This window comes from Peromyscus leucopus, chromosome 8b, assembly GCF_004664715.2.
Source record: "Peromyscus leucopus breed LL Stock chromosome 8b, UCI_PerLeu_2.1, whole genome shotgun sequence".
Classification (NCBI taxonomy): domain Eukaryota; kingdom Metazoa; phylum Chordata; class Mammalia; order Rodentia; family Cricetidae; genus Peromyscus; species Peromyscus leucopus.
In genome coordinates this window covers 62,802,404-62,830,104 of record NC_051086.1, presented here as the reverse complement: position 1 = coordinate 62,830,104, position 27,701 = coordinate 62,802,404, and the positions used below count along the sequence as shown (strand labels likewise).

Sequence of the window (27,701 nt, the reverse complement as noted above, 5' to 3'; positions counted from 1 at the left end):
GGTGTTGGTTCTTTCCCGTTTTTACAAGGGTTCCAAGGACAGAACCCATGTCCAAGAGACTTCTCAGCAAGCACCTTTAGCTACACCAAGTGAATTCTCCAACCTGTTTTTTTTTTCTTTTTTTTTTTTTACTTAAATCACAATTTTAAAAGTTTGTTTTTATTTTATGTATATGGGTATCTGCATGTATGTATGTGCACCACATGTGTGCCTAGTGTTCGAAGAGGGTGTTGAACTACCTGTAACTGGACAGCTGTGAGTCAACCATGCAGGTACTGGGAACCCAACTCAGGTTCTCTGCAAGAGTATCACATGTTCTTAACCACTAAGCCATCTCTTTTACCCTTACATTTTTTAAAGCACTGGAAACAACTGATATACTGAAACTAATAGAGATCCTGAGGCCCACCTGGCTTAGAAATTTGGGGTCTTCCATTATTTGACACAATTCCTTAACTTTTTTGTTTATAAGTAGGAGTTTTTTATTTTGTTTTTTGAGACACGGTCTCTCTGTGTAGCCCTGGCTGGCTTTGAACTTACTATGTAAAGGCTGGCCTTGAACTCATTGAGATCCTCTTGCCTCTGCCTCCCAAGCACAGAGATTTTAAAGTTGTGAGCCACCACACCCGCACAATACCTTAACTTTTGAGTGGTATTAATTTGTTTGCCTGTAACTATCTTTCAACATCAGTCATTATGAGAATAAAAGCAAGATAGCATACTTGTGAATACTAGTGAATACTCAATAAATGGGACTGTTTCATACACACTTAAAACACAGTCCACTTTCCAGAGAATTCTACTTTGCAATTACTTCCTTCTATTTCTATATTGTCTAGATTTTGTTTGTTTGTTTGTTTGTTTTTGTTTTTTCGAGACAGGGTTTCTCTGTGTAGCTTTGCGCCTTTCCTGGAACTCACTCTGTAGCCCAGGCTGGCCTCGAACTCACAGAGATCCGCCTGGCTCTGCCTCCCGGGTGCTGGGATTAAAGGCGTGCGCCACCACCGCCCCGGCTTGTCTAGATTATTTTTAAAGTAACTTGGGATCTTATGATTGCGTAGTTATAAGAATTGGATTATTAGAATTCTCACTATACTTCTCAGCTACTCTACCTAATTTGTATCTAAATGAGTATGATTAAAACGTCAAACCAGGGCTGGGGATGTAGTTTTGAATCCAATCCTCAGCACTGCAAGAAGGAAATAAAAAGGGCCAGGCCATGGGAGGCATCCTCTCCAAGTTTGTGACAGTACTCATAACTACACATCAGTATTTCCAACATAATTTTCAATATTACACAATTAAAATGTCAAGAAAATTAACACATAAAATTCCTACAAATGCCCAGATAAAAATCACTCATATTAACTCTCTCTCTCTCTCTCTTTTTTTTTTTTTTTTTTTTTTTTTTGGTTTTGCGAGACAGGGTTTCTCTGTGTAGCTTTGGTGCCTGTCCTGGATCTTGCTCTGTAGACCAGGCTGGCCTCGAACTCACAGAGATCCGCCTGCCTCTGCCTCCCGAGAGCTGGGATTAAAGGTGTGCACCACCACCGCCCAAGCTATTAACTATTCTTTATGCAAACAAGAACTCTAAAAGTTTTTTACTTAATAACCCCACATGATTTATACACTAACCTTGTAGAAATGCGACTAAAGACTGCATTGAAGTTGTTGCAGCTGAGAGAAAACAAAACCCCAGAAGCAGAATTCCGAAGTTCGGCCGCATGTTGGTTTCCTTCACGACAGGTGTGAAGAAAATGGCAGATTTCTGGTAGTAACTGCTTGACCAGCATTGTTTCATCTAATCTCATTGTGTCCTTTGGTTGCTAAAATGGAAATAATCGCATAATTCTAAAACTTTAACTGTACCTGCAAACATTCCTTGTTATTAAAGCATACAGAGAAGCTGAAATAGAAGGAACACCCACACAGTCATCACTTGAATTTAACAAGTGTTATCATTTCCTCAAAAATACCACATTCACCTATCTATGGTCAATAAAGAAGACATCTCCACCCTGTCATTGCAAGTGAAGCCTAATCCTCCATCCCGCCTCACAGGCTCCTCCTTATATCTGGTCACTTCCTGTTTATCAGTTGACCCTCCCCTTTTGGTAAACCTGCAGTTCCCTGTGAGTTCTCAATGGACTATATTCTTACTCACTAGTAAATACATTGTATCGTTTGTCTTTATCATCCAGAGAAATTCTTAGGTAGGGATCCCACTGCCTTTGTACAATCTTACCAAAACACATATTATACCCTATAAATAATACTGAGTTAAATCACTTCAAAGTAAGTTATAAATATAATATTTCAGCCCTTATGTATGTCGGCTTATCTTAATGAATATTCTCCTATGTAACTTCAACATTAATTACATACAAAAAATAATACCATTCCATGTATCATCTAATACCCAACCTATATTCTATGACATTGAAAATGTCTTCCATGGTTTTTTATTCAATGAGGATCCAAAAATGATTCATAGATTACAACATGACTATTCTGTTCTTTCAGTTTCTTTATTCTAGCGTAATTTCGCCCATACACTCTATATATATATCATTTTTACATTCCATGAAATTAACTTTGAAAACTGTGCCAATTGTCTTACAGATTATTTGATTATTTCCTAGGTGGCCTAACTTACTAACCAGAAACAGTTCTAGGGATATGGCTCAGTGGTATATGCACAAGGCCCTGAATACAATCTCTTAACTCACAAGCAAGAAAAGAAACCAGAAACCAGAAGTCATTTCAAGAGCAGACCAAGTCAAACTAGCATGTATTTTATAACATTATACAAGGTATACCATGGAAAGTCACCATCATTTGAATTAGGTTATCTCCAAAGAGTATGAGCAATCACTCTCCAAGATACATTACCTCCCAATCAAAAACGTTAATAAAGAAAAAGTTGTGGGAACTTAAAGAGGCAATACACCATCCTACCCAACTCAATCATGGGTGTGCCTGATATATGAGAAATTACAAAGTACTAAGACCTCTGCCAAGTTAAAAATGTCCAGCCTCCCAATTCCACCCTACTATATAATAATGTTTCTGTTCTTCTACTCCATTTTACAAGACACCAAGCTAAAACAGTTCCCATCATTTTAAGTGTAAAACTTACAAATACTGCCCAACAATTTTGGAATATGGCAGAGGGCAGTAAGTGTTTAAAATATTGGGGGCTGGAGATGGCTCAGTGGTTAGGAGCACTTGTTCTTACAGAGGATCTGGGTTCAGTTGTCAGCACCCATATGGTGGCCCACAACCATCTGGAACTCTAGTCACAGGGGATCTGATACCCTCTTTTGACCTCCTCAGGCACTAGGCATGCACATGGTACATATACTTACACACATGCAGATGAAACACTCATACACATAAAATAAATACATCTAAATTTTTCAGGGTTTGATATCTGCTGAGCTGGCAGGATGGCTCCACGAACCTGGTAACCCAAGTTCAATCCCCAAAACTCATGTAAAAGCCGAAGACGGACTGATCTACACAGGCGCACCATGGAATGCATGACCCCAACACACACGCACACAATAATACATAAGTAAAAAAATACTTTGGGAGCTAGAGATTTATCCAAGTGGTTGGGAGCATGCACTGTCCTTGCAAAAGTCCTGAGATCAGTTCCCAGCACCCATGCTGGATGGGCCACAACCACCTGTAACTCCAGCTCCAGGGAGATCCGGAGTCTCTGATCTCTGAGTGCACCTACACTCATGTGCATAGACCCATCCGCAAACACACACATATGCATAATTAAAAAATAAAAAAATTAATTATCTTAAAAATTTTAATAAATACTATGCTTAGATTTTTTTTTCTTTCTTTCTGGCCCACAGCCTACCTGGAGAAAAAGTTTATTTATGAATGTGAACTTTTTGGTGTTTTTTTTTTTTTTTTCTAATTCCTTGCCTAATCCTTGCCACTTCTAACATTCTTTCTCTTCTCAACAACACAATCAGTCCTCATATAAAAATCTCTTCTTTCTTGAGGCTAGAGAGATGGCTCAGTGGTGAGGAGCACTTACTGCTCTTGCAGAGGACCTGAACTCTACTCTCGGCATTCATAAGGCAGTTCACAACCACCAGTAACTCCAGCCAGAGAGAGCTGACGCCCCTTCTGCTCTGCAGGCACCAGTCCCACACATGGTGCACATACACACAAGCAGGCAAAGCACTCATTCACATAAAGTATCTACAAAAACTTGTTTTAAATCTCTTCCCCCTAGATTTACTGTAGAGAATGCTAACATATAAATAAAGAGAAGCTATGCTGAATAAAAGCAAAATTCTGGCTCAGCGGTGGTGGCACAAAGAAACCATGTCTCAAAAAAACAAAACGAAACAAAACAAACTGAAAAAAGCAAAATTATGTATCCTATGCCAAATAAAATGTATTAACTAACATATAGGGCATAGACAATTTTAAAGCAGAAATCTTCATTTATGTATTTACATAAACATCTACCCGTGTTTTCTACCCATGTTTGGGAAAGAATTAAGGTTAGTGAGTAATATAAGCACTTTCTACAGCAGAAAATGTCTTGAAAAAAGTTCAAATAAAGTCATAATTGAAATAAATAGTCAGCCTCTTAGAGGGAACCTGGGAAAGAACTGTATGGTACTAAGTGTCTCCTCTATATACCTGCTACAAATGCTCACATTTATACAAGTGTTCTGTAGCAGCTATCCTCAGAAGGATAGATTCCATTGTCAAGACCTGGGTAAAGTGGAAACCATACTCATAAAGGAGGGAAAATATGATTGCCCTTGCTCTTTGGAATCACATTCTTCCAGCTGCACAATGCAACAAGGCTAATAAGATGTGAGAAATTAATTAAAGCAAATAGTGATTTCTTCATAAAAATCTTTTCTTAAAAAAAAATCTTAGAGACAAAAATGGGGCTCAAACAACAGTTTAAGTAAACTTAAATATCTATGTAATTTACAAAAAGTGATAATTTTTTCTAAATTCTGCACCAGCAGATCAACTGTATTAACAAAATTTATATCCATCTATCTTAGACAAAGACTCTTCGTGTGTCCTCAGTGTCCATGATGACCTTTTGGTACTCAGATTATTCTCAAGATTGACTTCACAGAACCTACTTACTTTAGAATGAATTTACTTACCCCTGCAAGGCATTTTTCCAGTGTATCCAATATAATCAACTGAGAGAGATACAAATTTTTTTCAGCAGCTTCTCCAAATATCCTCTAAAAGAAAAATATAACCAGAGAATTTGATTAACATTCCACTCACTACAAATTAGCACATATGGAATACAGAAGACTAAAGATCAGCAGGGCAGTGGCAGTGGTGCACATCTTTAATCCCAGCACCTGAAAGGCAGTGGCAGGTGGAGCTCTGTGAGGTCAAAGCCACACTGGCCTACAGAGCTAGTTCCAGAATAGTTAAGGCAACAGAGAACCCATCTAGAAAAACCAAAACAAAATAATTAAAAAATAAAAAAAGACTAAAGATCAAAAAACTTATTAATCTTCCATTTTGTCTTCTACATTCAATGATATTTGTTTGTTTGTTTGTTTGTTTATTTTTTTGTTTTTTCGAGATAGGGTTTCTCTGTGTAGTTTTGGTGCCTGTCCTGAATCTCACTCTTTAGACCAGGTTGGCATCGAACTCACAGAGATCCGCCTGATTCTGCCTCCTGAGTGCTGGGATTAAAGGCATGAGCCGCCACCTCCCCGCCATTCAATGATATTTAAGTCTATTATTTCTTTTTTTCTTTTTTTTTCCCTTTTCTTTTTTGGTTTTTCGAGACAGGGTTTCTCTGTGTAGCTTTGTGCCTTTTCCTGGAACTCACTTGGTAACCGAGGCTGGCCTCGAACTCACAGAAATCCACCTGGCTCTGCCTCCTGAGTGCTGGGATTAAAGGTGTGTGCCACCACCGCCCGGCTTATTATTTCTTACTTTACCCTAATACTCAAAAAATAAATTCTTGGGTAAATAGAAATAGAGGCATTTACTAAAGCCTGCCATTAGCTACCTAACAGTAAAACATGCTGCTTTATGTTTTTAAAATATCTATGATTTGGCCAGTCATGGTAGGAAAACATTGGTAATCCCAACACTATGGAATAGTGTCCAGAAGTTTAGAAGCTCAAGCCTAGTCCTAGGGACATAGCAAGTTCAAGGCCAGCCCAGACTACATGATAAAAAAAAAACACTGGAAGGAAGAAGGGAGGAGATGAAGGGAGTGGGTAAGGTGGTAATGAATCAATGAGGATTAAAAATAATTCATTAGTTAGAGGTCTGTACCAGTCTTACATTAAGCATTTAACTATCCCTTCCTACTACAAAACAATTATTTCTTAATTCTTATCAAAACAGAATGTTACTACATCACTAACAGTGACTCCTAAGCATTCATTACTTTCAAACTGAACTCTATATCATCTATCTACTTACTAACAAGAGACTATTGTTCTCATAGTATAATTTTTCTTTTAAATTTTTCTATTTTTGTCGGGTGGTAGTGTCACACACCATCAACCCCAGCATTTGGGAGGCAGAGGCAGCAGGAACTCTGTGAGTTTGAGGCCAGCCTGGTCTACAGAGCAAGTCCTAATACAGCCAGGACTACACAGAGAAATCCAGTATCTAAAAAAATAAATAAATAACTTTCTATTTTTGTTTTATTTTTATTGTATGTGTTTGATGCATGTCTTAGTGTGAGTGTGGGCTCACCATGGTGCCTACGTGGAGGTCAGAGGACAGACAACTTTTGGAGGTGGTTCCACCTTCAATCACTGTGTGAGTCATCTCACAGGCCCTTTAACTTTTCAGTGAGTTCTAAATGAATGCCAACATCACAATAGTTTTAAAGATGATCCCAAATATAAAAATACTGCAGTATAACTGGGAATGTAGCCATATATCATACATAAAATTCTATTACTGTGCTCCACAGTGGGCAAAAAGAGCTACAGAAAAATATTAAATGCATTATGTAAGTAACTTTACCTTTTTATAAAAGGTCCTATGTTTTTAGGGGGAATTTTTTTTTTTTCCGGTTTTTTGAGACAGAGTTTCTCCGTGTAGTTTTGGTGCCTATCCTGGATCTCACTCTGTAGACCAGGCTGGCCTCGAACTCACAGAGATCTGCCTGGCTCTGCCTCCCGAGTGCTGGGATTAAAGATGTGTGTAACTGACACCCGGCTGGAAAATTTATTTTAAAAACAAAAAAAAAATCTATTGGACTGCTCATACCTCTGATTCATCAGTTCTGTAACTCTGATACTAACCAACTTTCTTAAGAGAAAATTCTCCAAGGATGATGTGACTATAAGACAATGAGGCTAATCCTCAAAATCACAACCAGAGGTTGTTTCACAGCCCAGCACAAACAACACAAACTAAGATTACAAGTGCAGAGAACTGGAGTTTAAAACCCCACATCTGTTGTTTGGATGAGTATGAAGTAGATTATCAGAAATTGTTAGAGGAAGGGAGGTCCCTGAGAGAGGTAAGAGATGCTAATGCTAGAAGCAGCAGTAGAGCAGGGGAGTGTGTTCCAGTTATGGGGTGGGGGTGGGAAGGAAGGAGGACTGTGAACTTTCAACAGTGGAATGAATCACTGATGAAATCAGTTAACATCTGAGAAACTGAGGACAGATGTTCTAACACCTGTTCTCTAACTACTATCCAATCTGTTACAGGTTATGGCAAGAGGAAAGGAAACTCATTAATGTGGTCATAAAACTTAATCCCACAATTTAGGAGTGAAGATCACAGTTTATACACCACATAATTTGGACATGGACAGTCATTCAAGGAAGCAGCTAATGAAAAGCAAATAAAACAGATTCTATACCACACAGCTGGAGGTATAGATTAGGGAAGAAGAAAAGAGGAGTGGGGGGAAGGAATCCATATGATGGTCAGTCTACATACAATACAAAAGTCATATAAAAGTCTAATTCCTGAAAATGAAATAGAGTAATAAGAGAAGCTTCAAAGGGGAAGATTAAAAGTCAAAATTTCAAAGTTACACTTGTGCTCATCATAAAATGAAATGACTCACATCTTAAATCCTAAGAAAATATTCCCATACTTTAAAACATACTGCTCTAAACTTCCAAATCAGAACCAAAATATAGCAAATTATCCAAAAAGCAAAAATCCAGTAACTCAAATACTCACCATATTGTTAACATTCTTTAAGATGGTAGTGAGGCCACTTATGACCAAAGAAAACTTGTATTTGGAAATGTTGATCAGACATTCCTTGTTATGCTCAGTGCTGACTTTGGTATGTGTGTTTTGCTGTCCTGTTTTTATTGGAAGCTAAAAGGGAAAAATATTAAGACTTTACTCTTCAAAATTACTTAACATATTCTTTTCAAGTAAAAATCACAATTTAGGTTTGAAATCTTTATCAACCATGACTACCAATATTTCTATCTCAACTTCTAATTTACAATACAAGAGAGAATTTAGAGAATATCCTAAATCATCTATCAACTTTCTGTTTTCTTTCTGGAAATAAACAGCTACAAATTATCTAAAAGAAAGTCTGCAACAAATACACATAATCCTTTACTGTGCTCACTGAACTCAAGCATGTAAAGAAGTACAGACCAGCTGGAGATGGTGGAGCATACCTTTAATCCCAGCACTAAGTAGACAGAGGCAGGTGGATCTCTGAGTTGAAGGCCAGCCTGGTCTACAGACTGAGTTCCAGGACAACCAGGGCTACACAGAGAAACCCTGTCTCGAAAAGCCAAAAAAGGAAAAAAACAAAACAAAACAAAAACTCTACAGACCAAGGAAATCTAGGCTGTAAACCTCTAATCAATGGAAAACTTCTAGTCAATGGAGAACAGCAGCCAATTGTTCAGATATAATGAACTGTAAAACCAGGAACAGAGTTAAAACTGACTCCAATTAAAATAAGCAACCAGGGGCTGTAAAGATGGCCTGGAAGTTCAGAGCACTAGCTGCTCTTCCAGAAGATCTGGGTTCAAGTCCCAGCACCCACATGGCATCTTATAACCATCTGTAACTCCAGTTCCAGGGGATCCAACACCCTCACACTGACATACATGTAGGCAAAACACTAATGCACATAAAATAAAAAATAAATAAAAGATTTTAAAAAACTCCCCCCAAAAAAGTAAAATAAATAAATAAATAAAAGATAACCAATCATGCTACTGAGGCAATAGCAAAGCAACCAAGAAATTCATCTCCTAGGAATATATACTCTTTGAAGGGCTCACATTTACACTGACCTGTGGATGAGCTCAATTATACTGCATAGGAATGCATCTCTACAACTCATAAGTGTAATCTGTACATAAGTATCAGACCTCAGTTCACTGCTCATATTAGATCCTGCCAATGCTGAAAGAGAACCAAGGAGGCTCCTCTGTGAAAAACCACACCTGAGACTATCTCCACTTGAAAGTGACCCAAGCTGGCCAGGCAGCAGTGGTGCACGCCTTTACCAGCACTCGGGAGGCAGAGCCAAGTGGATCTCTGTGAGCTCAGGTACAGCTTGGTCTATAGAGTGATATCCAGGACAGGCTCCAAAACTACACAGAGAAACTCTGTCTCGAAAACCAAAAAGAAAAAAAAGAAAGAGAGAGAGAGAGAGAGAGAGAGAGAGAGAGAGAGGGAGGGAGGGAGGGAGGGAGGGAGGGAGGGAGGGAGGAGGAAGGAAGGAAGGAAGGAAGGAAGGAAGGAAGGAAGGAAGGAAGGAAGGAAGGAAGGAAGGAGGAAAGAAGGAAAAGAGAGAGAGAGGCCCGAGTAAAGATGAGAAGAACAAGTAGCAGGCCTACGCTTTTGCTAGGTCAGTAAGACATGGTTAATTTGACAGCAAAGAGACACCAAGTACAGAGGTGATGAGGTAGTGTATGGAAGCTACCGGGTTACATAAAGATTGCGGAGGAAAAACCTGAAGGCTCAGAAAAGAGAATGTTAGAAGATGAAAATGGCAACAATGTATCTTGTGAATCTCCTCAGCCCCTCCACACAATCAGCAGAGAATCCAGAAGAGTAAAGCTGAAGCTTGCACAGATCCACAGATAAATGAGAGAACAAATAAGTGTGTGCATATACAAGTAAGACCCACTTAATACAACACTAGGGTGGTGTAAGTATATACACAAGAGGAAGCAGGAAGCCTGATGAATGGAACAACCAGATTTCTCCAATGGCCGTACATTCTCAATCAAAGCACAGCAGGCCAATTTAGAAACAAAATGGAGATGTATACTGCTACATATAGACAGGTACAGCAGGCTTATGGACAAGTCTGAAGACTGTGGTACATTATTTTTTTTTTTTTTTTTTGGTTTTTCGAGACAGGGTTTCTCTGTGTAGCTTTGCGCCTTTCCTGGAACTCACTTTGGAGATCAGGCTGGCCTCGAACTCACAGAGATCTGCCCGCCTCTGCCTCCCGAGTGCTGAGATTAAAGGCGTGGGCCACCACTGCCCAACAACTGTGGCACATTCTAAATCACCACTAAAAGAATTTACTGCAATGATACTCTGTATCAGCAATGACCAGCACCTAGGCTACTAGCCAGCTCTATGTGGCTATTGTAAACATCTGTAACATAGCTACTACATATGAGGAATCAAATGTTTGGTTTTATTTAACTTTAAGTAGCTATATATGATGCAGCTATCAAATTCCACTAGGCAATAAAGTTCTAAACCATCCAACTGAAGGATCAGTTATTCTAAGAAGCAGCCTACAGTAAGAAGAAAATGCTGAAAGGAAACTCCAGATTGACCATAGGGGAAAATAGGTAAATGAAATGGGATTAGATAAAGGTAAGTAAGAAAAAAGAAGGCAGCCAAGAGAACTCTGAAAGAGTGAAATCATCTTATTTCCCTGTTTTATGAAATTAACTTCACCTGTGGGTTGTAGGACTACAACTCAGGTCATCGACTTTGGTGGCAAGCACCTTTGCTACTCGGTCATCTTCTAGGCCCCTAGACTTTTTTCTTCTCCTCCAATGCTCAGGCTTGGATGTCCTGTCCTATATTGCTTTCCCATGTGCACATCCTCCTTAACCCGTTCAAACTCCCGTTCTGGGCTCACTCAGGTGCCGACACCCATTTAGGAATATCTTTCTTATAAACTCCATCCTTATCTGGGGGAGGGGAGTTGTTATCCTGTGACCTACACTCCCTTCCTCCCTGGTTGAACCAATGCCCCATTCCTCATCTCCCTCTGCAGAGTAGTCTCTCCTTGTCCCAGTCATTGTCTGACTCTGCTGAGCCTGCTACATATAGGCGTTCTTTTTCTGCCTTATACTGGTTTCCTCCACAGGAATGCCTTTTTCACCCTGATCAGACTTCCCCAAACATGTACAAAGACGCCTACATGCTCTGCTGTACCTGATGGGTTCTGTACTGAATGAGTATATAGAGGGAGAGGAGGAAACAGAGGAGCCAGCATTTTCTGTGAAAACATTATGACTGTAGTTTAGGTTGGTAAGAAACAGGCTCCAGCCAGGGTGGTAGATGTCTAGAGAGTCTAGAAACAACATTTGGGAAGTGGCTTTTGGAGCTTCAATAGTGGTTGGGTAAATAGGTATAAATAGGTTCTTCATTTGTGAATTGAGTATAAATAGGTTCTTGAAGAATCAAGGCTTTCTTGCTGGACATGGTTAATCCCAGCACTTGGGAAAAGCAGAAGCCAGCCTGGTCTACAAAGCAAGTTTCAGGACAGTCAGGGCTACACAGAAAAACCCTGTCTTTTAAAAAAAAAAAAAAAAAAATGGGAGGGGAGGGGAGGGAGGGGAGGGGAGGGGAGGGATCAAGGACTGTATAAAATTTGGGTAGCTGTAAATTCAGAATAGCAAGAAAATGAATAAACTAAAGCTTAAGCATTCAGGGGAGTGTAAAGCTAGAATTCATTTCTTGACAAAAATTAGTTTGGCTCCATGCTAATACCTTTGCCTACAGATGTCTTTATAATATCTACATGATTATGTAATCTCTGTTTCATGAGCTCAGTATTAAATTTTAGGTTGTTTCCCATTCTGCCCAACTTTAGTGATTCACATACTATTAGCTTGGCCATATCCTGTACCATTTATTCCTGGCTTAGCAATTTACAATTGGCTTACCTTTTTCATTTAACTTTGTTATAGGAATACTAATTTTGTTTGATTGTCAATTGTATATTTAAAATGACATTAAAATGAAAAGAAAACTTCACAATTTTTAAGTTTATTAAGCACTACATAAAGCACTATTATGTATGTAATATGTAACCAAAGACACAGAATCCTCTGGGGGAATATGCTTAATATAACCAGCTACAATATTCCGGGGGTATACTTTAATTTTGTAATGGATTAATAATTAATAATAATGTATATGTCTTGCAATGTCCTTGGAGGCCAGAAAAGGAAGTCAGAACCCCTGGGCCTGGAGTTTAAAGATGGCCATGAGCTGCTATGTGGATGCTGGGAACCAAACTAGGTCCTCTGGAACAGCAATGAGTGCTCTCAACCACTCAGCCTATTTTCCAGTCCAATATACTTTCTTTTTGTTTGTTTTTGTTTTTGTTTTTCCAGACAGGGTTTCTCTGTGTAACAGTCTTGGCTGTCCTGGAACTCTCTTTGTAGACCAGGCTGGCCTTGAACTCACTGAGATCCGCCTGTCTCTGCCTCTTTTTTTGTTTTTGTTTTTGTTTTGTTTTGTTTTTTTGTTTTCGAGACAGGGTTTCTCTGTGTAGTTTTGCGCCTTTCCTGGGACTCACTTGGTAGCCCAGGCTGGCCTCGAACTCACAGAGATCCATCTGGCTCTGCCTCCCGAATGCTGGGATTAAAGGCATGTGCCACCACCGCCCGGTGCAATACACTTTCTTTCTTTCTTTTTTTTTTTTTTTAAAGATTTATTTATTTATTATGTATACAGCATTATGCTTGCATGCATGCCTGCAGGCCAGACGAGGGCACCAGATCTCATTACAGATGTTTGTGAGCCACCATGTGGTTGCTGGGAACTGAACTCAGGACCTTTGGAAGAACAGCCAATGCTCTTAACTCTGTGGAACGATACAGAGAAGATTAGCATGGTCCCTGCGCAATACACTTTCTTAATGTGTTTGTTTCCTGATATATAAAGACAACATGTCGGGTGCTTTTCCTCCTCATAGGCTTATTTTCTTTGTTTTTTCCCTGTATGTACACTAAGTGAAATGTAATGTCATCCCTACTCCCCATTATAGTCTGAAAGGCCTTTTAGAAACTCATTAGAATGTACACAAAAGCAAACATTTTAGCCTGTGACCTTTTGAAGAATTTCTGAGTGAAACTAGAAACAAATTACCCATTGTTCACAGTGCTTTGCTTAATATTAGGCTTTCTTTTAAATAAACCCCTACTTGTTAAGATCTTTTATCTTAAGTAGATCATAATTTGTTGTAAATAGAGATCATAATTCAAAGGGAATTATTTTTCTTCATGTAGTCTAAACCCTTTATATTCTACTATCCAAAGATATATAAATATTCTATTATATCCAAAGATATTTATAATATAGCATAATATATTTTTAGTTTAATTCACTTTTCCCCACAAATAGTAAGTGCTCATTGAAAAGAAACCCACAGAATAAAAATTTAAAAGCTCTCAAATACAATGACCTTACCTTTTTAAAATTTATTTTGCTCAAAAAAAAAAAATTTTTTTTTTCTAGTGTCTCTTGTATCCCAGACTCAAACTCACTACTTCAGCCAAGGATGACCTTGAACTTCTGATCCTCTAGCCTCCACCTCCTAATTGCCAGAGTTACTGGCATGTACCACTATGCCCAATTTTATAGATACCACTGATTAAACGTACAGCTTTGTGCACAGAAGCAAATACTATCAACTAAGCTACCCCCCAGTATGTCTACATGATTCTTCTAACAAATACAATTAGCTAGATGATAAACTGTTTAATGCATATCACTCATGCATTCTAAGTTCCATAGGAGCAAGAAAGGTAACTTTCTCAGGAGCTATTTTATCCTTTGATTAGGAGGGTTTTCTTTTAAGGCAATTAATTAATGTTTGCTGAGTAAAAGAATAAACCATTTACATTACACTGACTTTCCTCCTGCCTTTAACATCTATCTTTTTATTACCCAGGGCAGTGTGCCTCAAACTGTGTCCAAGAGCAACAGGCGGTCCCTGCTAGTCTGCAGACTAAAGTACAGACAGCTCAGTGAATTCAGGAGGGAAAGATTGAACAATCATTTCCTTTGCCTATATTTTAAAACCTGAACTATAAAATAACCTTTCCACTATAATCCTATTACTTCCTTAATATGTGAAAATTTCCATAATATAAACTACCAGCCTCTTGGCTTAATCCTTTAATCAACCATTACTTCCCAGGCAACCAATAAGGTATATTCTCTGAGACAAAGTGGGATCTTGACAGAAAGACTTACATTTGAAGGATCAACAACTACAAAGTTGCCCGACCAACCTGCTCCCTACCAACCTGACCTACAGGCACATATACAAAAGCTCCCAATGAACCCTCACTAAAGAGTAGACTTTTACATTTGTTTTCCCACTTTACTAAGGGGTAATTAGCAAATAAAATTTTATGTATTTAACTTTTATAACATGATTTCAATATACTGCAAAATCATAACAACCATTGTGGCAGTTTGAATGAAATTATCCTCAAAGGTTCATAAATCTGAATACTTGGTTCCCAGTTGGTAAAACTGTTTAGAAAGGATGAGACATGGCCTTGCTGGAGGAGGTGTGTCATTGGGGGTGGGCTTTCAAGTTTCAAAAGACTCCAGAGATTCCCAGCACTCTCTCTCTCTCTCTCTCTCTCTCTCTCTCTGTCCCAGGGTTATGGATCAAGATGTGATCTCTTAGCTGTTCCTTCACTCTGACATCATGGACTCTAATTCTCTGAAATTATAAGCCAAACTAAATAGTTTCTTTTATAAACTGCTTTGGTCACTGTGCTTTATCACAGCAATAGAAGAATAACTATGACAATAATCAAGTTTAAACAATGCATTCAACACCCAACATAATCACCTTTGGTAAGAGGGCAAGGGTAAGAACATTTAAGATCTGTGAAGATACTCAAGTGAGAATGGGGAGGAGGATGTACCTAATGGTGAAAGGCTTGCCTATCATGTGCCAGTTCCTGCATTCAGTCCCCAGCACCACAAAAATTAAAAGTAAAGTTAGAAGGCTAGTGAGATGGTTCAATGGTGTACAGCACTTAGTGGTTTGTTTCCCAGCACCCACGCCTACAGCCAGTAACTACACTCTCAGAAGGATCCAGTACCTCTGGCCTCCACGGGTACCCACACTCAGGTGCACATACCCACAGACAAATCCTCATATACACATAACAAAAAATAATAAATCTTAAAAAAGATAGATACATAGATACATAGATAAGATAAGATAGCTGGGTATGGTAACATACCTTTAATCCCAGAATTCAGAGGCAGAAACCAGCATATCTCTGAATTCTAGGCCAGCCAGGGCTACATAGTGAAACCCTGTCTCAAAAAAAATAAATAAAACACACACAGCCTTGAACCATCAAACAAAAGCAAAATCTGTTAATATAAAACAGAGCATTCAAGCAAACACAAATCAATACTGTATTGATTAAGGAAATTAAGGAAATATCTCAGATTGTTACTTATTAATATCTAGAAGATATTCATGAAGGGCATGATGATGAGAACCTGTAATGCCAGACATTCAGAACAAAGAGGCAAGGAGACACAGTATTTAAGGACAGCCTTGACTTATATAGTAAGACCTCGTCTCAAAAATAAGACAGTTTTAAAAGTTTAAAAGGGGTTGGGGATTTAGCTCAAGGCCCTGGGTTTGATCCTCAGCTCCAAAAAAAAAAAAAAAATTAAAAGATGGTATTTCAAAAATAAAGAGAATAAGCTGGGCATGGTAGCATATGCTTTTAATCTCCAAAGCAAGGAATTTTAAAATCACTCACACACACATGCACACGCACGCATGTGCGCACGCACGCATGCATCCCTCTAAAACATTTTATGAAACTACACAGCAACAAAGAACAAAGCATGGGCTAATGAACAAAGATGGGCCAACAAAATGACTTAGTCATGTCCATGCCGCTCAAGCCCAGTGAGCTGCATTTGATCCCCAGAACCCACGTGGTGTCATCTGACCTATACACCTGTGTGCACGCACACACACTCACACAGATCAATGTAACACAGAAGGTGAAAAAGAGACGACTCAAAAACAGCCAGAGAAAAACCACCTATGGCAATTCTAACGACAACTGAATTCTCAACAATAACAACAGTAAAAAAGGAAATAGTACCTTTAACACACTGAAGAGAAAAATAACTGCCTAGATTTCTACATAATGGTGGAATTATGACTCAGGAATAAGGAGGAAATTAAGATATTTTTAAGAAAAGAAAAAGAGCAATCACTGCAATAGACTGTTACTTAAAATAGTTCTAAAGAACATGCTTCAAGCAGAAGAAAAAATGAGCCTAAAAGAAAAGTCATATTCAAGGAAGGGGGTGAAAAAAGACATAATAAGTAGCAGAACTAAGTTCAATATACCAGTAATCCTGGTTAGTGTAAATAAAATAAACACTCCAGTTGGAAGGAAAAAGTCAAACTAGTTTCACAAGTACTATTTATACGAAAAACTTCAAACACAAACACAGAAAGATCCATGGTCAGTGAATGGAAAAAGACCCACCAAATACTGAGGAAAACTGAACAAGAAGTGGAATGCATGTAGCTCAGTGGTAGGTGGCTTGTCCAGCACGTGGAGGTAGGAGAGGAGGAGGCGAGAAAGTAACGAAACACAGGATGACTTCACAGCATGGCATTCTACCTTCCGTGCGTCTAACAGCACACACACCACAAAACTGACACGTCCAGTATCTGGACAGAGCGGCTCAGAAAGTGGGAATGCCTGCTGCACAAGCATGGGGCCTGCGTTCTGTCCTGACCCAGGTAAAAGCCGGACCTTACTCTACTGTGCATGTACCTCTAACCTCACTGCTGTCAGGGTAAAGACAGAAGGATCGCTGAGGCTTGCTGGCCATCAGCCTAGCTCTAAGTTCAGTGAGAAACCCGGTGTCAAAGGAATTAGGCAGACAGAGCAGGACATTCAACATCCTCCTCTGGCCTCTGTGGATGTACATAGGCACAGGCATGTGTGCACATACCACACACACATGAACACACAATAAAAGAAAAAACCAAATCCAGTGCAAGACTGCCTAACATATATCTCTTTCAGTTACACAATGTAGTGAACAAAGAAATCATAATTTAGAAATGCTACACTGCTTAATTATTAAACTTGACCAAAACAACACATAAAAATCATACTCAAGAACTAGACATTATACATTAATTTTCAAGAACATATAAATCTTTATAAAATGACTTTCTAGACTCCAAGATGGCCCATAATTATTCCTACCTTCTAATGTCTATCATCATGGATAATTCTTGCACCTTATATGAAAATTGTTCTGCATGGGCAATATAAGATAGCAGAAGCTGCCAGGCGGTGGTGGCGCACACCTTTAATCCCAGCACTTGGGAGGCAGAGGCAGGTGGATCTCTGTGAGTTCGAGGCCAGCCTGGGCTACAGAGTGAGATCCAGGAAAGGCGCAAAGCTACACAGAGAAACCCTGTCTCGGGGGAAAAAAAAAAAAAAAAAGATAAAAGTTAGGGTACATCAACTTCCAAGGGTCTAAAAAAAACTGTGGCTTCTGATTCTCTCAAAACATTCGCCTTCCAGAATGCCAATTGTCATGTGACAAGCAGGCCTATCAAAAGGAACTGAGCCCTTTTGCATGCAGCTAGCAAAAAAATTGAAGCCACCTGCCTATAGCTATGGAAATGATTTCACTTGAAAGTGAATGCTATAGTACAAGTCAAGTCTCCAGATGACTGCAACTTGTCTGCAATCTTATAAAAAAAAAAAAAAAAAAAAAAAAAAAAACTATGAGCAAGCCAGGCGGTGGTGGCGGCGCACGCTTTTAATCCCAGCACTGGAGGGGGGGGGGGGGAGGCAGAGCCAAGCGGATCTCCTTGAGTTCAAGGCCAGCCTGGGCTACCAAGTGAGTGCCAGGAAAGTCACAGAGCTACACAGGGAAACCCTGTCTCGAAAAACCAAAAAAAAAAAAAAAAAAAAAAAAAAACTATAAGCAAAAAACCCACTTCATTGTCAGGCAGTGGTGGCGCACACCTTGGATTCCAGCACTAGGGAGACAGAGACAGGCAGATCCCTGTGAGTTCGAGGCCACCCTGGCCTACAGAGCGAGTTACAGGACAGCAGAGTGTTTACACAGAGAAACCCTGTCTCAAAAAATAAAAACAAAAACACTTCATTAAGCCACTCATGGATTTTGGAAGGGCAGAACTTTGAGATATTAAATGCCTGTTGTTTTTTAAACTAAACATGGTACAGACTTGTAATCCCAGCTACGAAGGAGGCTGAAACAGGAGAGCAATGACTTAAACACCAGCCTATGCTAGAGTGAATTCAAAGCAAGTCCAAGAAACTTAGAATCTATTTCAAAATTAAAAAGTAAAATGTAGCCAGGCAGTGGTGGCACACGCCTTTAATCCCAGTACTTGAGAGGCAGAACCAGGCAGATCTCTGTGAGTTCGAGGCCAGCCTGGGCTACAGAGCGAGATCCAGGATAGGCACCAAAGCTACACAGAGAAACTCTGTCTCGAAAAAAAAAAAAAAAAAAAAAAACAACTTTTTTTTAAATAAAACTGAAAAACTAAAAAGGATCAGGACTATAGCTCAGGGATAGAGTACTTTTCTAATATGCACTATATTTTGGAAAATTTTGCAACAGCAATAGTAACTAATAAAATGCTCAGTTATAAAAAGTTCAAATTTGGGGCTGAAGAGATGGCTCAGTGGTTAAGAGCACTGGCTGTTCTTCCAGAGGTCCTGAGTTCAATACCCAGCAACCACATGGTGGCTCACAACCATCTGCAATGAGAACTGGCGCCCTCTTCTGGTATGCAGGCAGAACACTGTATACATAATAAATAAATCTTTAAAAAAAAAAAGTTCAAATTTGAAAGTACTAGCAACATACAAACCACATTCGCTGAAAATACAATTAAAATGTAAATGTTTTAATTTAATTTTTATTGAGAATTTCATATGTGTATATAATGAAGCATGATCATGTCCAGCCCCCATTTCTCCCCTCCAACACCCTAGGACCTCCACAACTTCGTGACTTTTTTTTTTTAACCCACTAAGTCTATTTAATGCAGAACATATGTGGATGGCTATGAGGCTACTGGAGCATAGGCAACCACCAATGGCCAAATCTCCAAAGAATGATTTTTTTCCCCTTCCTACAGTAACTATCCACTGCTAATAATAGTTCCATGGTTAGAGGTGAGGGGAGTTCCTCACCTATCTGTGCTGGCATTTTGGCCAGCTTGATCTTGTATATTAAAGTATAAATTAATAAATAAAGCTACATAGTGGTGGTGGCACACACCTTTAATCCTAGCACTGAGGAGGCAGAGACAGGCAAATCTCTTGAGTTTGAGGCCAGTCTGGTCTACAGAAAGTTTTCCAGAACAGCCAAGGCTACACAGAGAAACCCCTATCTTGAAAAAAATCATAAATAAATAAATAAATAAATAAATAAATAAATAAATAAATAACCAACCAAAAGATAACTAGAAAAGTATCTCCAAGACAATAAAACACCCTGGATAAAAGAAGAAATCATAATAAAAAATGAAAATACCTAGAATTAAAAAATAATAAAAAGCCAGGCTAGAGAGACGTTTCAGTGGGTAAGAGGACCTGAGTTCAGTTCCCAGATTCATCTCAGGCAGCTAACACACTGCCCTAAATACAGCCTCAAGGGATCTGTCTTCCACTTCTGGCCTCTGCAGACACCTATGTAAACACACATACACACACACACACACTTATAAATAAATTTCTTTTTAAAAGAAAAATTGGGAATCAAGAGGATTGGCTCAGCAATTATAGCACTTGTTGCTCTTGCAGAGGACCAGGGTTCAGTTCCCAGCATCTACATGATGGCTCACAACTGTCTATAATTCCAGTCCCAAAAGATCTAATGCCCTCTTTTGACCGCCATGTTACACATTGTACACATACATACATGCAAGCAACACACTCATACACATGAAATAATAAAATACATTTAAGAATTGAAAAAAATGAGATGCCAACATCTAAATGTATGGACTATGACTAAAGTAATCTTTTCCTATCGGCTGGGAAAAAGTAATATATTACGAAGCAGGTATATACAAATGCTAAATACACAACTCCAAGTACTGCCAAGGATGCTGAGCACCAGAAAGACATGCTGGAGGTAGCATGCACTGCAGTACAAGGAGAAAAACCAGTGACTTTTAAGAACAATTTGGCATTTTCTGGTAAAACTGAACACACCCATATATCCCAAAACTGAGCAGGTTTCCTACTAGACATATATTCTCAACTCCTAAAAGCTCAGGAGAGATGTGCAAGAGTGGTCAAAAGCAACATTGTTAGTAACAGCAAAACACACTGCCAACTCCAGTGTAGCCCGGAAGTGGAATACTTGCCTAGGAGGAACAAGCAAGTCCCCAGTCTTTGATCCCCAGCACCACCAGAAAAGAGGGAAGGAGAGACTGTGCATACTAAATGTTTCTCATACTAAAAGCATAAATGGTGAAATATGAAATACTGTGTAGCAGTAATGAAATGAACTGCACACAAGAACACAGATGACACTCAAAACACCTATGAACTATGAAAGACATAAGAATACCTATAGTATTACTCAATTATATAAAAAAAAAAAAAGTCAAAGACAAGGAAACAAACCAATACGTTGTTTAGAGAGATACTATAAAGCAAAGAAATTTTCTAAACACAGTTCAGGATAGTGAGTTTAAAAAAAAATGTGATTAGGTCAAAGAGTTTAAGATACCAGTAATGTTCTTCCCTAATCAAAATACGAGTCCACAGTACTATTGTTTAGCTATAAACTGTACAAACACATTTCACATAATCTTTTTTTAAAAGATTTATTTAAGCGGGGTGGTGGTGGTGTATGCCTTTAATCCTTGCACTCAGGAGGCAGAAGCAGACAGATCTCTGTGAGTTCAAGGCCAGCCTATCTACAGTTCGAGGACAGCCAAGGGTACAAAGAGAAACCCTGTCTCAAAAAACCAAAAATTTAAAAAAAAAATTATTTTAAGTGTGAGTTTCTTGTTTGTGCACCATATGCAAACAGTGAAGAAGAGTTATAAGTCTCCATGAGGGTTCTGGGATTTGAACCTGGGTCCTCAAGAAGAACAGCCAGTATTCTTAACCACTCTCCAGTCCCCCAAGATTTATTTATTTTTATTTTATGTATATGGGTATTTTACCTACATGTGTATGCTTGGTGTCCTCTGGGTAAAATATGGAGAGCCCATCTCAAAAAAACATCACAAGAAAGTAACAAAAACAATATAAACCACTGGTATATCATGAAAAGATGTAACAGAATTTTTTGAGAACTATTATACATGGTGAAAATGCACCAAGAAAGCACAGACAGGCCTTCACACCTGCGACTTTTATTGTTTCCTCAATCTCCATACTTTGTTAGAGCAGCACAAAGAACGTAGGACCAAAGAGTAGAGTTGTTGTTATGAACTACAGAAGCAGCTTTGCAACAGGGCAATGGGCACAAGCTAGAAGAATCTAGACGTGCATGTAGAAAAGGCCTTGTCACTGTGACCAGAGCTTTCAGGATGACTCTGAAGTGAAGGCACAGAAGAGAACTGTACAGAATGGCTCTGTCTTTTCAGAGATTACAGAAATGCTTTGGGATGAAATGTTGATAGAATTATGAACAGTAAAGGTCATTCTGATGAGGTCTCGGAAATGAGGACTATGTCACCGCCAACGGGAAGGACACAGACCCTTGTTACCAAAAGGCAAAGACAGCTAGATACAGCACAATAGTAGAGAACTGCCTACCATGCTCAAGGCCCTGGGTTTCACCTCCAATACTGAAAAAATAAAATTAAAAGGAAGCAAAGACCCAGTCTGAACTGTGTTCATGTCCTGGTGTTTTACAGAAAGTAGAACTAGAACTTATGAGTGATAAAATTAGTTGTTTGGTTGATGAAATATCTAAACAAAAGCAGCAAGAGCAGTATGGTTTCTCTTGACTGCATACATTAAATTCAAAGAGAGAAATTACTTAGAGATGAAATTTATAATCAAAAGGGAAGCAAATATATTGGATATTACTCATTTTGGCCATGTTGTAAAAAATGAAAATGTATGTCTGGGAAAGCAACCCAAGAGTTATGTGACAACATGCTTTTAACAGATTGGTGTTAAGCCAGGTGTGAAACACTCAAAATAACAGAATGACCACAAAAGCATCTCAGGGAATTATAGCTAGGTGCTACTTCTCCTGTCATAGGCTCAAAATGCCAAAACTTGGAAAAATCATGTCAAAAGAAGGGTTTGGGTAGCTAAACTTAGAATTATAGCCTACAAGAGTCACAGGCCAGCATCCCAACCCATGCCACACAGATTGCACCCATCCAGCAAGCCATTAACATCAAGACTGACAAGAGCTTTGAAAGCCCAAACTCCACCTCAAGGTATGTGAAATACAAGATGTGAAGTAAAACTAGTTATTCTTGAGCCTTAAGATACACTGTTTGTGTTGTTGGGTTTTAGACTTCCTATTTCTCATCTTTTAGGAATAGATCTAGCCTCTGCCTGTCCCATCCTTGTGTCTTAGAAGCAGATAACTACATTTCACGAATTCCCAGCTGGACAATTTGCCTCCAGATGAACAATATCTTGAATCTCACCTATGTCTGTCTCACTGAGATGACACCGATACAGGATCTTGAATCTCACCTATGCCTCACTGAGATGACACCGATACAGGATCTTGAATCTCACCTATGCCTCACTGAGATGACACCGATACAGGATCTTGAATCTCACCCATGTCTCACTGAGATGATATGGAAATGACACTGGAGAGACTTGAGAACAAGTTCAGACTCCTGGTGCTACTACTAGAAAAGAGCAAATGTACTCTACCTACATAGGAGAAAAACATGAATTTTAAAGGGCAACGAGGAAAAAATACTATGGTCTGAATGTTTGCTTTACATCACCCCTATTCATCTGTTGAAACTTAGCCCTCAATGCAATAGTTTTACAGCATGGAGTAGTAATTAGGTCATGGAATGATTATGTCTTTGAGAGGCCGAAGAGACGTGAACATGATGGCTCACACCTCTAATCCTAGCACCTGGGTAGGCAGAATGAAGAGGACCATGAGTTAAGGGCCAGCTTCGGCCACACAGCAAGTTCAAGAAGCAAAACCTAAGGGATATCACCTCAAAAACCCAAGAGCTAGGGGTGTAGCTCAATGGTAGAGGGTTTGTCTAGCATATGTGCAGGCTGTGGCGTTAACCTCCAGCAGCACAAAAATAAAAATGGGCCCATGTAGAGAAAGGACAAGAAGGTACATTTATGAGGCATGGGCCCTTTGACAGACACCAACCCTGCTGCATCTCTCAGTCACCGGGCGGCATGTGATGGAATACGTCAGCTGTTACTGTTCCTACCCTTCTGACTTACCTACGGCAGTCTAAATGGACAAAGGGACCTTCCAAACAAGGTGCTTCCAGACCACTAGTTCAGTCAATGCTTCAATTATCTTCACTCATATATATTTTTTCCTAATATTATTATTTAAAAAGCCAGCCAACAAATTTTAAGATCTTTCTCTCTTCTATCATATTAAAAGTAAGATATCCTATCATTGAAGTTAAAATGAAAATGGAGGGTTGAAAAGATGGCTCAGTTAGTACAATGCTGGCAAGACCTGAGTTTGATTGTTCCAGAACCTATGCAAAAGCTGAGCACAGTGACACCCACCTATAATCCCAATACTGGGAAGCAGAGACAGGAGAATTCCTGGAGCTTACTAGCCAGCCCATCAGTCAAACATCTGTCCCAAAAAATAAGGTAGAATAATTGAGGAAGACCCCCCCAACATCAACCTCTGGCCACCACACATGTAGGAAAGGGGGAATGAAATTCACGATTATTTAAAAGATTGACAAGAAAGGCTAAAGACATTTAATCAGATTTATAAATGTCAAACTGGGACAGTTAAATGTTTAAAGCTAACATAGGAGATTCAAAATTTTTCTTGTTTTGTTTTTGTTTGTTTTTAGAGACATGGTTTCTCTGTATAGCCTTGATTGTCCTGGAACTCGCTCTGTAGCCCAGGCTACCTCGAACTCAAAGAGATCTGCCTGCCTCTGTCTCCTGAGTGCTGGGGTTAAAGTTGTGCATCACCAACACCCAGCTGGCACCTAAGCTTTTGCCAAAGGCAAAGAAAGCCAGAGGCAGGGAACAAAGTCCCTGTCCTGAGAGAAAATGACCATTATCCAAGAACTGTATATTCCATGGAAATGTCTGCTAAGAAGAAAGGTACAATAGACATTTGTGAATACAGACACTAGGAATATGCCCATCCCTGAGGGGAATTCCAACTAAGGAACTGGGGATTGGGGTGGGACACCAGCAGACAGAGAAGTCTGATTCAATGAGGAAGAGACAATGAAAAACATTAATGATACAAAAGCAGAAATCACATTTTCCAGAGAAAAAGAGACAGCATATTACCAAGAGGCACAAGTAACTAGGGCAAGTGGAGTTCAAGTGTTTTAAGATTTACACACACCAGAGCAAAATAAAGAAGAGATAAATTGAGAATACAAGTTGCCAACATTAGGGTAAACACCAGAGGAATGCAAACACTGAGAATGATGCTGTGCACGAGTGGGATTCAAAATTTTAAGATACAACAAAATACAATAGCAGAGTTCACAATTTATCAATTGTAATAAATTAAAACTTCAGAAAAGTAACAGTAAAGATCCTCATCTAGGTTTGACCACCTTGACAGTAGTTGAGAAAATAGGTTTTGACTAACAGAGATGCTATGTGCTAGCTGTCACATGGCATTCATAACAGTTTAAGCACCTGCCACTATGCAAAGTTTACAACTTGATTCAAACAAGAAGCTGCAACTATTTAGTAGTGTCCTAATGGCCATGATATTTATCAGGCTGAATAAAAGAGAACTTCATTCATAAAAGAGCAAGAATCAGATTAAAATAAACTTGGAATAATCATGGAGAGCAGAGCCAAGTTTAACTTCCAGGCCTAAGTCTAGAAGCCCTTTCCACTTCACATTGAGATATCAATCTGGTTTTAACTAGCTGTCTAGTTAGGGTTTCTATTGCTGTGAACAGACCACGGCAACTCTCATAAAGAAAATATTTCATTGGGTGGCTTACAGTTTCAGAGGTTCAGTCATCATTACCATAGTAGGACATGGAAGTGTGTAGGAAGACATGGTGCTGGAGAAGGAGCTGACTGGTCCAAGACACTGGGCGTGGCTTTAGCACATGAAACCTCCAAGCCCACCTCCACAGTAACACACTACCTCCAACAAGGCCACACCTACTTCAACAAGGCCACACCTCCGAATAGTGCCACTCACTATAAACTTATGGCGGCCAATTACATTCACACTACCACACTAGTCTACCTTTAACATCATCATGTCAAATAATCCCATTATAGTCAATGAGGAGTTTGGGGGGGTAGGGTGGTTAGAGCTGGGGTCAATGGAAGGAACTGAGGCAGGTGGATTTACAAGTTAGGAGCCAGGGATATACTGAGATTCTGTGTGTCCTGCATCCATTAAAAAGATTCTCTCTCGGGCGGTGGTGGCGCATGCCTTTAATCCCAGCACTCGGCGGGAGGCAGAGCCAGGTGGATCTCTGTGAGTTCGAAGCCAGCCTGGGCTACCAAGTGAGTCCCAGGAAAGGTGCAAAGCTACACAGAGAAACCCTGTCTCGAAAAACCAAAAAAAAAAAAAAAAAAAAAAGATTCTCTCTCTCTCCCCCCCTCCCCCCGCCATGTTCTGAGTGTACATGAGAAACTTGTAGTAAAATGGACAAACTGACTATAAAATATTTACTACACCAGGCACTGTGGCCTACACCTTTAATTCTAGCACTCAAGAGGTAGAGGCAGGCAGATCTCAGAGTTTGAGGCTAGTCTGATCTATAGAGCGAGTTCTAAGACAGCCTGGGCTACACAGAGAAATACTGTTTTGAAAAGAAAAAAAAAAGCAACTAGTAATATTAAGTTACACAACAAAGAATTTAGCTAAAGGACTGCCACCTCCAGTATGACTGGGACATGCATATACTCACCAGACTTGTTAGAAACTGTGAGAAAGAAAACTACTATAACCCAAGTTTGGGGTTGCTAAGAAAGTTCCTGCTAATGTTTATTCATCAAGACTGACCTCCAGGGAGGGAGGAGGGAGGACAGGGGAATCTGTGGTTGGTATGTAAAATGAATAGAAAATCTCTTAATTAAAAAATTAAAAAAAAAAAAAAAAAAAAAAGCCAGGCGGTGGTGGCGGCGGCGGCGCACGCCTTTAATCCCAGCACTCGGGAGGCAGAGGCAGAAGGATCTCTGTGAGTTTGAGGCCAGCCTGGCCTACAGAGTTCCAGGAAAGGTGCAAAGCTACACAGAGAAACCCTGTCTCGAAAAAAAAAAAAAAAAAAAAAAACTGACCTCCAATGAGGTTCCACAGCCAAAGGAGACAAGTCTGACTTAGAAGCCACGCCCATACAAAGAACATGGCTCTAAGAGCAGATCAAGGGGGCAGGGCAGGGTCACAGCTAGTCTGCCCAGTCTGCCACTGAGTCAGTCCCCTGTGCTCCTAACAGAAAAAAACCTTCATTCTGCCAGGTGGGCAAGCTGACTCTGGGTAACAACTATTTGAAAAGAACAACACTGGTGTACTTCTAAATCTGACAATGCTGTGTAAATCGTCCATCTGCACAAGTAGCCAGACTTGCAGGATCCTGCCTGTGTTTAAATTGTTCGAAGGTATAACCTGGGATTGGGTCCTAGAAGGGATTTAAGGATGACAAGTATGTGGAATGTATAAGCCTAATGTGTACATAAGTTAGTAAAAATCTTCTATTTGAGATTGGCTCCTCTCTGAGCAGAGGTGGACAAGTGCTATTAAAGAGCTTTTCCTTGATTAATTTCTCTGTGTACAGAGTGATTTCTCACTGGGAAGATACACTGTTTCTACAACAGTAGCACATGCCTGTCTCCTACCATTTAGAGGTGAAGGTAGAAGGATCAGGAGTCAAAATAATCCCCAGATATATGTCAATTCAAGGTCAGCTTGAGCTACAAGACCATGCCTCAGAACCAAAACATAAAAAATAAACCAAATGAGAAAGAGAGAGAGAGAAATTGATTGCTGGAAATAACAAAACACACATTTTTGCAGTGCAAGAGCAAAATCAAACCCTGGCCCTTTCACTCTAACACTAAGCTAACATTCCCTGCTCAAAAAACATGTGTTTTACATAATACATTCATCCTGAAAACTAATTTAATTTAATTTACCTGAAAACTAACCAACAAATGAAATTATAGAGAAGGAAATGTTCCTCTAGACCAGTGGTTCTCAACCTTCCTAATGCTTGTGACCTCATGTTGTGGTGATGCCACCCCAACCATAAAATTATTTTT

The 27,701-nt window shown here is 39.4% G+C and overlaps 1 protein-coding gene and 1 non-coding gene across 13 annotated transcripts in view; one reads left to right on the top strand and one right to left on the bottom strand.

Annotated features, from left to right (window-relative positions):
* The window catches only part of Nf1 (neurofibromin 1), a 256,805-nt gene that overhangs the window by 208,812 nt on the left and 20,292 nt on the right, over positions 1–27,701 (bottom strand). For 11 of the 12 annotated variants that reach the window (XM_028866918.2, XM_028866927.2, XM_028866928.2 and 8 more), the window contains 3 exons: positions 8,197–8,340; positions 5,166–5,249; positions 1,636–1,826 (listed from right to left, as the gene is read on the bottom strand). In XM_028866918.2, the coding sequence (XP_028722751.1) occupies positions 1,636–1,826; positions 5,166–5,249; positions 8,197–8,340 (419 nt within the window). Of the gene's footprint in view, positions 1–1,635; positions 1,827–5,165; positions 5,250–8,196; positions 8,341–27,278; positions 27,667–27,701 lie in introns of those variants that run through there. The other variant, XM_028866925.2, reaches the window with a different exon arrangement.
* On the top strand, positions 13,038–13,142 carry LOC114691617. Its single transcript, XR_003734229.1, has one exon. It is a non-coding gene; the product is annotated as a U6 spliceosomal RNA (small nuclear RNA).